Genomic DNA, 13,883 nt, shown 5'->3' with positions numbered 1-13,883 from the left:
ACCAGCCAAGGGCACTTAAACTGTAATAAGATTCCACTACTCCCCATTATAGGGACTCTAACTACTTGAAAAAGGGGATTTTGTCCTTCAATACCCTGAGAAGTGTATTAAATGTTAACCCACACACTCCAGAAGAGGGCTCGTTTGGAATCTGGCATTAGGTGGGGTAGTGAGAGAGGAACCATTCAGAAATCTGCATAAGGCAAAACACCTGAAAGACTTTTCAGTCTCATCAGTGGCCAGTTTTGGCAGCATTTGAGGGAAGCAACAAAAATCTCTCCTGTAACAAATCTATATTTCCTAGGTTTTAATCTATTATAGACTCTACCTACCACCCAATTTAGCATTTTCTAAATTTCAGCCTCTGTGGGTGAGAACTTTATGTTGTGAATACTGCAGAGAAAGCTGTTAAGAATCAGTTTTCATGGGCTCCATCATTCGGGTATAAGTCACTGCACATCTCATTTAGATCTCGTTCACACAAAAAACCTTGCAGCTGATTTCAACTTAAAGTGTAGAAAAATTAACCAATATGCTCCCTATCACAGACGCAGATATTGCTGTGACCAGAGCTTCGTGGCATGCAGAAGTAAGCTATCCGGAGATCAAAAGCTTATATATAGGAGAGAGAAAATATTATTCCAAAGACTGAATCCTGAATATCTTAGTTTAAATGTTTTGTCCAGAAACGTAAGCCATAGAAGTTTCCTCAACAACAGAAGAAACGCACAGGAAGCACCTGTTCGTAGTTTACAGTTTTTTATTTTGACAAAAATCATCAAAATGCAAAATACTGAAGTTATTACAGTAAACGATAACGTTCTAGAACATGTACTGAAACATGTTTACACAAATAAACATTGCACAGTTGTCCGGTTGTATTGGTAAACTAAAGCACCGACCTCTTACCCACATAGCTGCAGTAATATTATGGTATTACCTTCCTACTCTCCCACAGTTCACTTCTCGTTTTGCAACTATTAAACAAGGAGTGAATCCCATCCCACTCACTCATATGCCTTCCCTTTTAATTCCACTTCTCCCTTTCTGATCTACAATTGACACTTGTCCCGGCACTACGTTCCTATTCCCATTATCCGGTCTCGTTTCTAACACCTCCTCCCCCTTGATTCTCTCAACGTACTTTTTCTTCTGGTTCCAGTGCTAACGTTTCCATTACTAGCCATCCAGCGAAAAGTTTGCTCCCCCGCGAAAGTGATGTTTTCCTTGACCTCTGTCATCTCGGTGGCATGCCATAAAACACAGGATGCTAAAAAGCACAGAAGTGAATGACTGAGATTTACATATTTAAACTAACCAGGTTTGCTTTTTACACTAAAAGCAACATTAATCTGCTGAGTTTGCTAACAATTTACGTTTTCTGTATATTTATTGTTGATAAGTTTCTAATTCTATGGTGTAGTCCAGAATCCTAATTCAGTGTACATATCTGGATATGGGACCCCCCCCCCCCCCCCCAAAACACCACAAGGTTTGGACCAAGGTTGTCAAGCTCCTGTCAGATACAATCAGGTGGAAGAACCTGCTGATGAAAGAGGAAGCACTGCCGTATTCTAAGACCTTGGTGCAGAGGGCCCTGAAGCAGTCTCGTAGTCCCCTGTATGAGAGATTATAATTATTTTTGAGCAGGGCCTTCTTGACATACTTTTCGCCTAGACAAGAGCAAGAAAAACACGAGGTAGAGGTGTAAAAACAGGTGAAACTGATGGTACATTTGTTTCTTTAATGAAAGCCATAACGCAGTCCTGAACTAGGCATCCATTCCTGATTTTACAGCAGTAAAAGTTATCTGTCTTAGCCTTTATTTTTTTGATGTCGGATTGTTAGGGCCTCAAATTAAAACAAGCATTTGCAATGCAATAGGTCTCGCATTATGAAAGTTTGAGCTATTGGTCTTGTAAATGACAAATTTTGTATTTATGTGTTTGTTTTGAAAATAGCAAAATGAATAGCTTTGTCATTTACAATGCCAATACTTTTATCTTTTGCAAATGTGACACCTATAGCATTTGTAACGCAACAGGTTTTGTATTTACGTGACTTAGATGTATTGATATTACAAATAACAATGGTTTTTAATTTTTTTAAATACATAATACTTAAATAAAAGTTATTGTAATTTATAATGGCAATAGCTTAAACTTTTGTAAATAACTTTTGTGAGGATTATGTTTAGTGTATTTTATTGTGACGAAAATCCAAGAACAGAAGTGAAATATTAACATCTTTGTGATATTTGTAAAAAAAGCTTGAAACATTAAGAGAACATATTTGAACCAGTTGATGTTGAATGGTTGCACTGATTGATACTGTGGTGGCGACGAGTGATGCTGTGGCGTTCAGTGATGCTGTGGTAACGCATATTGATGTTGTGGTGCCCCTGAGTGATGCTGTGGTGGTGCTGAGTGATGCTGTGGTACCCCTGAATGATGCTGTGGTAGTGCGCTAGATAGAGTGAGTAAGGGCGATAGATAGAGGGAGTGAGGGCGATAGATAGAGGGAGTGAGGGCGATAGATAGAGGGAGTGAGGGCGATAGATAGAGGGAGGGAGGGCGATAGAGGGAGGGAGGGAGGGCGATAGAGGGAGGGAGGGAGGGAGGGCGATAAAGGGGAGGGAGGGAGGGCGATAGAGGGAGGGAGGGCGATAGAAAGAGGGAGTGAGGGCGATAGATTGAGGGAGTGAGGGCGATAGATGAGGGAGTGAGGGCGATAGATTGAGGGAGTGAGGGCGATAGAGTGGTAGAGGTGTATGAGAGGGTGAGGGTGGGTGAGAGGGTGAGGGTGTGTGAGAGGGTGAGGGTGTGTGAGAGGGTGAGGGTGAGAGGGTGAGGGTGTGTGGGTGGGTGAGGGTGTGTGTGAGGTTGAAGGGGTGGGTGAGGGTGTGATTGAGGGTGAAGGGGTGGGTGAGGGTGAGGGTGAGTGAGTGAGGGTGAGGCTGAAAGGGTGGGTGAGCATGGGTGAGAGTGAAAGGGTGGGTGAGCATGGGTGAGAGGGTGAGGGTGAAAGGGTGGGTGAGCATGGGTGAGAGGGTGAGTGAGTGAGTGAGGTGTGTGTGTGTGTGTGAGGGTGAGTGAGGTGTGTGTGTGGGTGAGGTGTGTGAGGATGAGGTGTGTGTGTGAGGGTGAGGTGTGTGTGTGTGGGTGAGGGTGAGGTGTGTATGTGTGTGTGAGGGTGAGGTGTGTGTGTGTGTGATGGTGAGGTGTGTGTGTGTGTGTGTGTGAGGGTGAGAGGGAGGGTGAGGTGAGGGTGAGAGGGAGGGTGAGGTGTGTGTGGGTGAGGGTGAGAGGTAGGGTGAGGTGTGTGTGTGTGTGAGGGTCAGAGGGAGGGTGAGGTATGTGTGGGTGAGGGTGAGAGGGGGTGAGGGGGTGTGAGAGTAAGAGGGTGTGTGAGGGTGAGGGGGTGTGAGGGTGAGGGGATGTGAGAGTAAGGGGGTGTGTGAGGGTGAGGGGGTGTGTGAGTAAGAGGGGGTGTGTGAGTAAGAGGGGGTGTGAGGGGGTGTGTGAAGGTTAGGGGGTGTGTGAGGGTGAAAGTGTGTGTGAGGGTGAGGTGTGTGTGTGTGAGGGTGAGGGGGTGTGAGGGTGTTTGTGTGGGGGTGTGTTATGGCAGGGTTCTTGGCTTTATTTAGCAGTGATAAAAGATCATTATTCTTGCTCGCATCTAGTATAGGCCTTCTTAGCCTGTGTTGGCCCTTTAAACCCTTTTTCCAGACCTAGAAGAGGATAGCTGCTTAATATGCCTTTATTCTTGACTTTAACCTGTCTATTGCCTATTGGCTTTGACATATTAGACATATTGGTATGGTTCATGTAGGTATTCTGACAGAGCTAAGGAGCATTTCACCCCTTTCAGGCCTAAAGCTAGAGAGACTCCATCTTGATGGAAGCAGAGAGGCTTTCTAGGGCAAAAGCAATGTTTATAGTTATAACTGTTGTCCGCCCTAAGCGGACCGGAGAGAACCGGCCAGAGCTGAATCTAATCAGGAATTGTTCCCGGGCTCAGTCTCTAGACGAAACAAGCAGACTGGTCACTGTGGGAGCGTCTAGCGCAAGGAGCCTGGTGCATGGGATTGGTCAGAAAAGGCAGCTGGCTGGAACTTTCCATGAGGAAACAGCATTCTATATTTGTGAAGTGCAGAGGCGGAGTCAGTCAGTCGAGGAGAGAGTGAGTCGAAGAGCAGTCAAGCAGAGGGGAGTCAAGCAGGAAGGAGTCGAAGAGGAGAGTCCAGCAGAGAGGAGTGCAGTGGAGTGGAGTTGGCAGAGAGAGAGAGAGGGTTCAATCTGGAGAAGAGCTGAGTTGAATAGTGAGCTGGAACTGAAGGAAGCCGTCAGAAGCAGTTGTTTATCAGGAGGAAGTGTGAATAGCTGGAGTCTGAAGTAATGCCTTTTAGAAGAGTTAGAGGAGAGCTCGTGGATTAACCTATGAGAGCAGATGGAATTGGACATTGGCGCAGAGATAGAGTGAATAAGAGAGACAGAATGAACAGTGATCAGAGCGGCAGGAACTATTAAAAGAGTGAAGACGCAAGGTGAAGAGACAGTTCGTGTGGGGAAGAGGAGTCCAGAGACAGAGCGATCAGCGCAGAGGTGTACCCAGGAGTGCAGGAGAGGAGAGAGAGCATGAGATGAGCCAAGGCACAGACGAGAGAGGAACCCAGATGACAGCTAGAACAAGACTTCACACTAATCAGGTGATATTGTTTTCATCACATTAGCTACACTTAATCTTTTCCCTTTCAGTGGAGTGTTCCTGCTATGTGTAATCTTTTCTCTTTCAAGCGGTGTGTTCTACCTATAGCCTTTGTTAGATTTGCATAAATGTTTATATTACTGTAATAAATGTCCCCAGTTTATAACTAACTGGTGTGTAATCCCTATTCTTGTTCACTAAAGGTAAATGGCACTTCTAGGTGTTTGCTAGGCGCATGAATGGATGAGTAATCCCAATCAGGTGAGTGGTGATCACATAAATAGGGAGTGAGTGGACCTTTGATGCCAAGAGCCGGTAATACACAATAATCTGGACCCACATCTAAAGTTATTATTGTAGTTTCATTCCGAGTAGACAGCGGAGATAATATCCCAATATATATATATATATGTATAGGTGTTCATAGGAATGTGGTCGTCGTTTGACATGCGGCGTTAATGAGAGCACTGGAGTGTCAAACCAGTGTGTAAAGCCACCGGATTGTGGTAAAAGACTAAGTGAGAGCGGCAGGAGGGACACTGCCGTGGATGTTTCGCAGGATCGCGAACGCTTGGAAAAGGGAGAGCACTGGGGCTGCAGACCCACGTGTGTAGACGCACCAGATTGTGTGTCAGATCTGCCCTAGGGTAGAACGGTCTGGGTCAGGGTGGCCGCGAGACCAACTGATGTAAATAAGTGTGGTGTAGGGTATGGATATCCCTAGTAATCAGTGAGTATTCTTAGTATCCCTATAGATTTAGTGGTGTTCTTAATAATATGAGCTTGTATATTGCGAGTTCCCTATCCTCAGGTAGGTACCAGGTGCCTGGATATAGAGGAGTCCTGAGGACGGAAGGTGAGTACGTTTTGGCTGGGTCACAGGGGCCCCTGGGGGCTGATCCCATCTAAACAGAAAATCCAGCCATTACATTTTGGCGTAGTCGGACAGTTTACGAACTCTGTGTGACCCCCATGTGTTGTGAGTGAGCGCCAAACATTACATTTTGGCGTAGTCGGACAGTTTACGAAGCCTGTGTGCCTGGCCATGTGTTTAGAGAGTTGCCCATGTGTTCTGAGGGAGTGCCCTGAACGCTAGTTCCATCTGGCTTAATGTTGCCGTTTATGTAGCCTGTTAGACCTATTGGCTTGAACAGTTGCAGCGTGAGGAGATTGTATTTCATCATGGCATTTGGTTTATTCAGGGTGGAAGGAATGGTTTTCATCTTGGTGTTTAAACTGTCAGAGTTGAAGGATGGCATTACATGAGAAAGCCAGTTACATCTATGTGATGGTCCAATTGTATAAATGTGTGTAAAAAATGCTTTTAAATTGCCCATTCAATTGCTTGCTGCATCTGCTTATGCTGTGCAATGTGAAATGTGTTCATTGTTCTATGATCTGTGGAGTTATGTGAATATAGCTCCTTGTGAATAGCGCCATATTTTTGTGACTTGTGAGGTGCAGGTTCTCATGTTGATCTGTTGTGTTCCTTGTGCATTGCGCCTTGGATACATTGTTTGTGGAAAGATTGTCTTGTAAATATGACTTGTAAATAGCGCCATATTTTTGTGACTTGTGAGGTGCATGTTCTCATGTTGATCTGTTGTGTTCCTTGTGCATTGCGCCTTGGAAATGTTGTTTGTGAAAGGCTTGTCTTGTAAATATGGCTTGTGTATAGCGCCATGTAGTCATGGCTTGGACAGGGCATGTTATCATTACGTTTGGCAGGAGAGAGCTGGATCTTTCTCGGGTGCTTGGGGATAACGTTTTTGAAAATATGTACGTGTCTTTTGTAAACGTGAAGAAATGTGCTAATGATTTTCCCATGTATAAATGGACGTTGGGAAATGTTTCCATTTGAGCTGCCAAAGGGTTAATATCTTGAGTTGAGGTGGCAGCCTTTATTTTTTACATGCTGTCAACATGCATGGTTATCTGACCTGACTATAAAAGTCAGTGAATTATTTTAAGGATTTTTGATGGTTTGATTTTGACTTTTTTTTTTGGTTCCTTGGTCAGCCTACGTGCTTTGTCAGTTTCTTGACGGAAAGGTAACATCTTGTGTTTTGAGAAGGGTTCTGTTCATTTCACATTCCTTTTGAAATGCGTCTACGAATTTGTGTGGGTTCACCTTGGAAACTGAAGTGCTTATAAATCAACCAGTGAATTACGGAGAAAGCTGTTCTTTTAAAATGAGAGAAATGTTAAAAAAAAAATGGCCCGTTAGAATGCATGCTACGGGCTGTTTTCATTAATTATTTCTGTGAGGGGTTTCCATCTAGACAGGAATGTGATGGTTGCAATAATAATAGGTTTAGAATAATAAATCTTGCCCGACAGTGCGTGGTAACATGTGCTTTTAATTAGTGACTGGCAACTATTTGCCTTTGAAATGAAAATGTTCAAATGAAAATGTATGTTTTTATAAATGTGACCTTAAATAAAATGTTACAATGTATTTGCATTTTTATGCTGTTTTACAAATTATTTCTCTTTGACAAATGGACCCTTTTTAATTGGCAATGAACTGTAACGGAATTGTTTTTGTTAAACTCGAGCTTCTGTTAGTTACAAAATAAGGCAGGAGAAATTTGTTTTTTGACCTTGGCAAGACCAGCTGGTCTGCGCAGACAAACTTTTTTTTTTTCATTCTGCAGGCTTCGATCACGTCCCAGTGTGTTATGATGGGCTACAATCCAATTTTCTTCCGCGCACGGCTTGTTTATTTAAGGGCGGGGTGGCCTGCTCTTCAGATTCTGACCTGGGAAAATGGGAGGCTTGCAGTGCCCTGCTGATGCTGTCATAATTTGGCGTTACTCCAAATTCTTTTTTTTCACACTGTAGCATGACTCTTGCCCAGAAGGGTGAGACTGGCTTAGTTAGGATTAGGGTATGTTAGGCCCCACTCAATGTTGCTAAAAGTTAAATTTTGAATGTTTTTAATTAATCAGGATATTTTCTTTTCAATAATGAAAGGCACCCGGGGTGCTTTTTAAATGGAAAATTTTATTTTACAAGAATAATGATACTTGTTCTCTGGTTTCTAGGATGGCTGCAGTTGGGGTGCGTGCGTGCATCTGCCCACTCCCTTTATTTGTTTTAGCTTTTTATTTTCATGTTATTATTTTAGTTTATTGTTTTGGGATGATGGAACCAGACCAGACCAGACCAGACCAGACCGGGTGATGGATGGCTGCATTGGAGGAAGTACCGAGGATGCAGGGTGGTGGCCTACACTGAAGAATTTGGACATTAAATAATCCCTTGGACAAGCAGGCCCCACTTTTAAAGAACAAGAAAAAAAATGTTTTATTTGTAACAGTATTATAAAAGAATTTGGACATTGAATAATCCCTTGGACAAGCAGGCCCCACTTTTAAAAAGAAATGAAACTCAAACATGTTTTATTTGTTACAGGATTATAAAAGGACTTGATCCATACTCCCTTGTACAAGCAGGCCCCACTTTTAAAAAAAATATGTCACCTATTATAGTTTTTCTAAATGAAGGACTTTTTTTCAATGATGGCGCACACATGTGCTCCACTGTGTGATTTAAGATTGATGTTACACTAGTTATCTTGTAGACTGGGGTTGTAGTTTTTTTTTACTGTTCTTGCATTTTCACCTTAATTGATCAAAGGGTGGTTACCTTACAATTTAGATGGTTCTAGGTGGTGTGTCTTTTAGTATGATTATGTGTTAATGTTTATCAACAGTTTGTCATGTTTATTTCTCAGATTTCACCTTAAATTGACTAATGTCAGCAGGTAGGCCTCATTTAGGCCTATTGTTATTTTCATCTCACATATTAGCACCTACACCAATAGTTTCATGAGTCATCATTAGCTTAAGTTGCCTATAGTACGTAAGGCTCATTTAGGCCCTTTCTTGTTTTCTCATTAGAAGTTGAAACACATTTAGTTTTTAAGTTCACAACTGTAGGTAGGCCTCATTTAGCATTAAGTTGTCCGAAGTAGGCCCATTTAGGCCCCTTGCTGTTTTCATTCAACACATAAGTCCCTACATCACTAGATTTCACCAGTTATCATTAGAAGTTGAGGCACATTTAGTTTGAGGATGCTTTGGTTAGTTTCTGTGGTTATCAGATCCAATCTCAGATATATTTTCAGCATTCAGGTCAAGGGTGCTTTGATTTGTTTTTAGGTTTCTATTCCCTACAATTGAGTTTCAGGTGGAATTTTCTTGAGTTGTCATTGTTTTTAGGGAGCTTTTTAGGTTTTGATTTGTTGATAGATTGTGTTGATGTTTGTTTATTTAGATGTTATTGTTTGTCAGATGTTCGCAAGATAAGGATCTAAGGGTGGATGGCAGAGTCTTTTGGGCTTTATTTAGCAGTGATATAGACCTTAATCTTGCTCACATCTAGGATAGGTATTTTTTAGCCTATGTTGGATAGATTGTGTTGATGTTTCTTTAGATGGTTGTTGTTGTTTATAAGATGCTCGCAAGATAAGGATCTAGGGTGCAATGTTATGGCAGGGTTCTTGGCTTTATTTAGCAGTGATAAAAGATCATTATTCTTGCTCGCATCTAGTATAGGCCTTCTTAGCCTGTGTTGGCCCTTTAAACCCTTTTTCCAGACCTAGAAGAGGATAGCTGCTTAATATGCCTTTATTCTTGACTTTAACCTGTCTATTGCCTATTGGCTTTGACATATTAGACATATTGGTATGGTTCATGTAGGTATTCTGACAGAGCTAAGGAGCATTTCACCCCTTTCAGGCCTAAAGCTAGAGAGACTCCATCTTGATGGAAGCAGAGAGGCTTTCTAGGGCAAAAGCAATGTTTATAGTTATAACTGTTGTCCGCCCTAAGCGGACCGGAGAGAACCGGCCAGAGCTGAATCTAATCAGGAATTGTTCCCGGGCTCAGTCTCTAGACGAAACAAGCAGACTGGTCACTGTGGGAGCGTCTAGCGCAAGGAGCCTGGTGCATGGGATTGGTCAGAAAAGGCAGCTGGCTGGAACTTTCCATGAGGAAACAGCATTCTATATTTGTGAAGTGCAGAGGCGGAGTCAGTCAGTCGAGGAGAGAGTGAGTCGAAGAGCAGTCAAGCAGAGGGGAGTCAAGCAGGAAGGAGTCGAAGAGGAGAGTCCAGCAGAGAGGAGTGCAGTGGAGTGGAGTTGGCAGAGAGAGAGAGAGGGTTCAATCTGGAGAAGAGCTGAGTTGAATAGTGAGCTGGAACTGAAGGAAGCCGTCAGAAGCAGTTGTTTATCAGGAGGAAGTGTGAATAGCTGGAGTCTGAAGTAATGCCTTTTAGAAGAGTTAGAGGAGAGCTCGTGGATTAACCTATGAGAGCAGATGGAATTGGACATTGGCGCAGAGATAGAGTGAATAAGAGAGACAGAATGAACAGTGATCAGAGCGGCAGGAACTATTAAAAGAGTGAAGACGCAAGGTGAAGAGACAGTTCGTGTGGGGAAGAGGAGTCCAGAGACAGAGCGATCAGCGCAGAGGTGTACCCAGGAGTGCAGGAGAGGAGAGAGAGCATGAGATGAGCCAAGGCACAGACGAGAGAGGAACCCAGATGACAGCTAGAACAAGACTTCACACTAATCAGGTGATATTGTTTTCATCACATTAGCTACACTTAATCTTTTCCCTTTCAGTGGAGTGTTCCTGCTATGTGTAATCTTTTCTCTTTCAAGCGGTGTGTTCTACCTATAGCCTTTGTTAGATTTGCATAAATGTTTATATTACTGTAATAAATGTCCCCAGTTTATAACTAACTGGTGTGTAATCCCTATTCTTGTTCACTAAAGGTAAATGGCACTTCTAGGTGTTTGCTAGGCGCATGAATGGATGAGTAATCCCAATCAGGTGAGTGGTGATCACATAAATAGGGAGTGAGTGGACCTTTGATGCCAAGAGCCGGTAATACACAATAATCTGGACCCACATCTAAAGTTATTATTGTAGTTTCATTCCGAGTAGACAGCGGAGATAATATCCCAATATATATATATATATGTATAGGTGTTCATAGGAATGTGGTCGTCGTTTGACATGCGGCGTTAATGAGAGCACTGGAGTGTCAAACCAGTGTGTAAAGCCACCGGATTGTGGTAAAAGACTAAGTGAGAGCGGCAGGAGGGACACTGCCGTGGATGTTTCGCAGGATCGCGAACGCTTGGAAAAGGAGAGCACGGGGGCTGCAGACCCACGTGTGTAGACGCACCAGATTGTGTGTCAGATCTGCCCTAGGGTAGAACGGTCTGGGTCAGGGTGGCCGCGAGACCAACTGATGTAAATAAGTGTGGTGTAGGGTATGGATATCCCTAGTAATCAGTGAGTATTCTTAGTATCCCTATAGATTTAGTGGTGTTCTTAATAATATGAGCTTGTATATTGCGAGTTCCCTATCCTCAGGTAGGTACCAGGTGCCTGGATATAGAGGAGTCCTGAGGACGGAAGGTGAGTACGTTTTGGCTGGGTCACAGGGGCCCCTGGGGGCTGATCCCATCTAAACAGAAAATCCAGCCATTACAGGGTGTGAGGGGGTTTGAGGGTGAGGGGGTGTGAGGTTGAGGGGGTGTGGGGATGAGGGGATGCGAGGCCGAGGGTGTGTGAGGATGAGGGGGTGTGAGGGTGAGGGGGGGTGAGGGTGAGGGGTGTGAGGGTGACCCAGATTGAAGAGTCAAAGATGAAGTTGTGGGTGCTTAAATTTGGCAATAAAGCAAAATTTGTGTTCATATGTGGTAATCTGCATACTAACACTGTATGCGTCACCTTGATTCTGAGGTCAACACAGCTACAATGTTATCATATGAGGTCTCAGCCAGGTCTAGCTTTACTGCCAAAAGCACACTGCATGCTGGGACTTTTGTTTCACTGTTAACAGCGTAAGTATAGGTTAATAAATTGCAGCATGCAAAGAGCTGTTGTATAAACAAAGGGCTGAACTGGCTGAACTTATCACACTTCATGTGGTCCTTCTTGGCAGCAGTTATATGAATAATTGGCAAGTGCAATAGGTTTAGCCAAAGGCACAACTCGATCTCTAGCTATGTCAATTGTTTCGCCTATGTTGTTGTGAATGAGCAAAAATAAAAAAAAGTGCTTGTTTTCCAATGACGCGAGGAATTTCCAAAAAAACGCCCAATAAACAAAGAAAATGAGCACATACCCATCTCGCATGTGCATGTATCTGGCGTTAACATCTCACATGTGCATGTATCTGTCAAGACGCTCCAGTGACACCAAAAAATAGTAACAACATTGTTATTTAATCAAAATGTGTAGGCACATAATACCACAGATTAATGCAAGCGAAATTGAATGCACAAAAGTGCCCCAGAATGAGATCAGATGCGAGGGGGAGTGGTATTGGGAAAGGTGTAGGGTATTTAGGGTAGTGACATAGCAATGGTCAAAAGACCTTAGTTAGCAATAAAGTCGATCTGATTCATAGAAAACAAAAACTGAGTTCAAAGACAAATCATATACATCATGCTTCCAATATAAGTACATTAAATGATATTTGTGGAAGGAAGCTGATCTATGGACTGTGAGAGGTCTGTCGACGTTTCGACCCACGGAAAACGCAGGCGAAAGTAAGTGCCTTGCTGGGGGGTCTTTATTAGCAAGGGTTGGGGCGGGTTACCTACAAAATAAGTTCAGAAGGGACACAATTTAAAAAGGGGGGGGTCATGGAAGATCAATTAGTGACTGGCCACGAAATTACTACAACAATGGTTGAAAACAGGGAATAGTGTGTGGAGGATATTTACCATGAAGCGGATTATCCTGTTATCATGATAAGTATTGAATCATTCGAGGAAGAACCATCGCAATAGGTACGTGCTGGAATGAGAATAATAATAATAGTGAGGCACTGGGTAAAAGTTCAGAGGGCACGTGAATGCAGTTACAACATAACAGAGCCTGACTTACAAATTGTTGGCTGAATGAACTTCCAATTACACACTTAGGTGCCGCCGCGATGCGCTCGGATGAAATGAAAACTGCATAAATCGAGAGGAAACAACAAGGAAGGGGGACAAGGAAAAATTAGAATTAAGCCCCACAAAATAAAATAGCAGCTGAAAGCTCCGGTAAATGCCGGGAGGTACAACAACTCACTGTTCGTAATGGTATCGTAAATGAACAAAAATCCCGCCGGGCAACCGATCGGGTGATCTATAATGACAAAACAAGGGGGAGGAGGAAGGGGAAGAGCATGAGTGAGCGCTCAATCTATGCGAAGTAATAGAGTCAAGGGGACGGAAACGCACACATGGTGTGTCCGTTTACCTGCTGGTTGCAGTCAATCCACAGCGCGATCGAGCATGCTGTTTGTGGGACATGGAACACAGGATGGTAAAGGCCCATCCAAATCGTTCATGGTTATTGAGACATATGGAAGATTATATTTACAGAAATAAGACCTGACTGGTGACTCGAGAAAACACAGCATCTTGTATGGAAATAGCAAACGAGCCTGAATCAGCCGAGCATCACCCTGCAGCCGATGATGAGTGGGAGGGCGGGGGCTGCCTGCGCATGCGCGCCACTCTGCAGTTTCGTTTTGCCGAGCGCGAGCCCGGAGCAGAGAAGTACCACATGAAGTCCCGGGTCCCAGGAGGGGGCCCGGGTGAAGACCAGCGGGGAGACTGCGGGGCTCCCATGCCTATGGGGAGAGCTCCGCTTCTTGGTAGAGGAGCTCGAGTGTTCTGCGGGGCTCCCTTGGCAGATGGTGCGAGCCCGAGCCCGACTCCGGTAAGGTAAGGGGGGGGGCTGTGTGCCGTGTGCCTGTATGTGTGTGCATGCGCGCGCCTGTGTGTGTGCGTGCATGCAGAGGGGTGGGGGCTGGCTGTGTCTGTGTGAGCAGGGGCTGTGAGTTATTCTGCGCAAGGGCGTCAGAGAGGCGCGGTCCCGCGGTGAAATCTGGAAGGGAAAAGCGCGTGGGCGATCGCTGTCTCACATTCCCCCTAACACGCCAACAAAAGAGGTCTTCGCAGACAAAGCATGCTTTGCATGCTTTTTAGGTCTGCTCGACCTAAAAAATCATGGAAAAGGGAATGCTAGATTTTTCTTTCCTCAAGTTTCTGCCTACAATGTTATACAGTAAAATGAGGAATGTGAAACGCCCCAATCAACTAAATAAAACCAATCTCAATCAAATCTGGTCAGATACCATATAACCCAAAGTGA

The 13,883-nt window shown here is 44.0% G+C and overlaps 2 protein-coding genes across 2 annotated transcripts in view; one reads left to right on the top strand and one right to left on the bottom strand.

Moving 5' to 3' along the window:
* Positions 1 to 13,883, bottom strand: part of SLC30A4 (solute carrier family 30 member 4) — a 320,947-nt gene that overhangs the window by 244,253 nt on the left and 62,811 nt on the right. The window lies entirely within an intron of this gene.
* The window catches only part of BLOC1S6 (biogenesis of lysosomal organelles complex 1 subunit 6), a 308,964-nt gene continuing 304,832 nt past the window's right edge, over positions 9,752 to 13,883 (top strand). Inside the window, exon 1 of the mRNA XM_086958261.1 lies at positions 9,752 to 10,290. Within this exon, the coding sequence (XP_086814387.1) occupies positions 10,225 to 10,290 (66 nt within the window). The 5' untranslated portion in view covers positions 9,752 to 10,224. The remainder of the gene's footprint in view (positions 10,291 to 13,883) is intronic.

This window comes from Lissotriton vulgaris, chromosome 2_1 (genome assembly GCF_964263255.1).
Source record: "Lissotriton vulgaris chromosome 2_1, aLisVul1.2, whole genome shotgun sequence".
Lineage (NCBI taxonomy): Eukaryota > Metazoa > Chordata > Amphibia > Caudata > Salamandridae > Lissotriton > Lissotriton vulgaris.
This window is presented reverse-complemented; position numbering and strand designations above follow the sequence as displayed.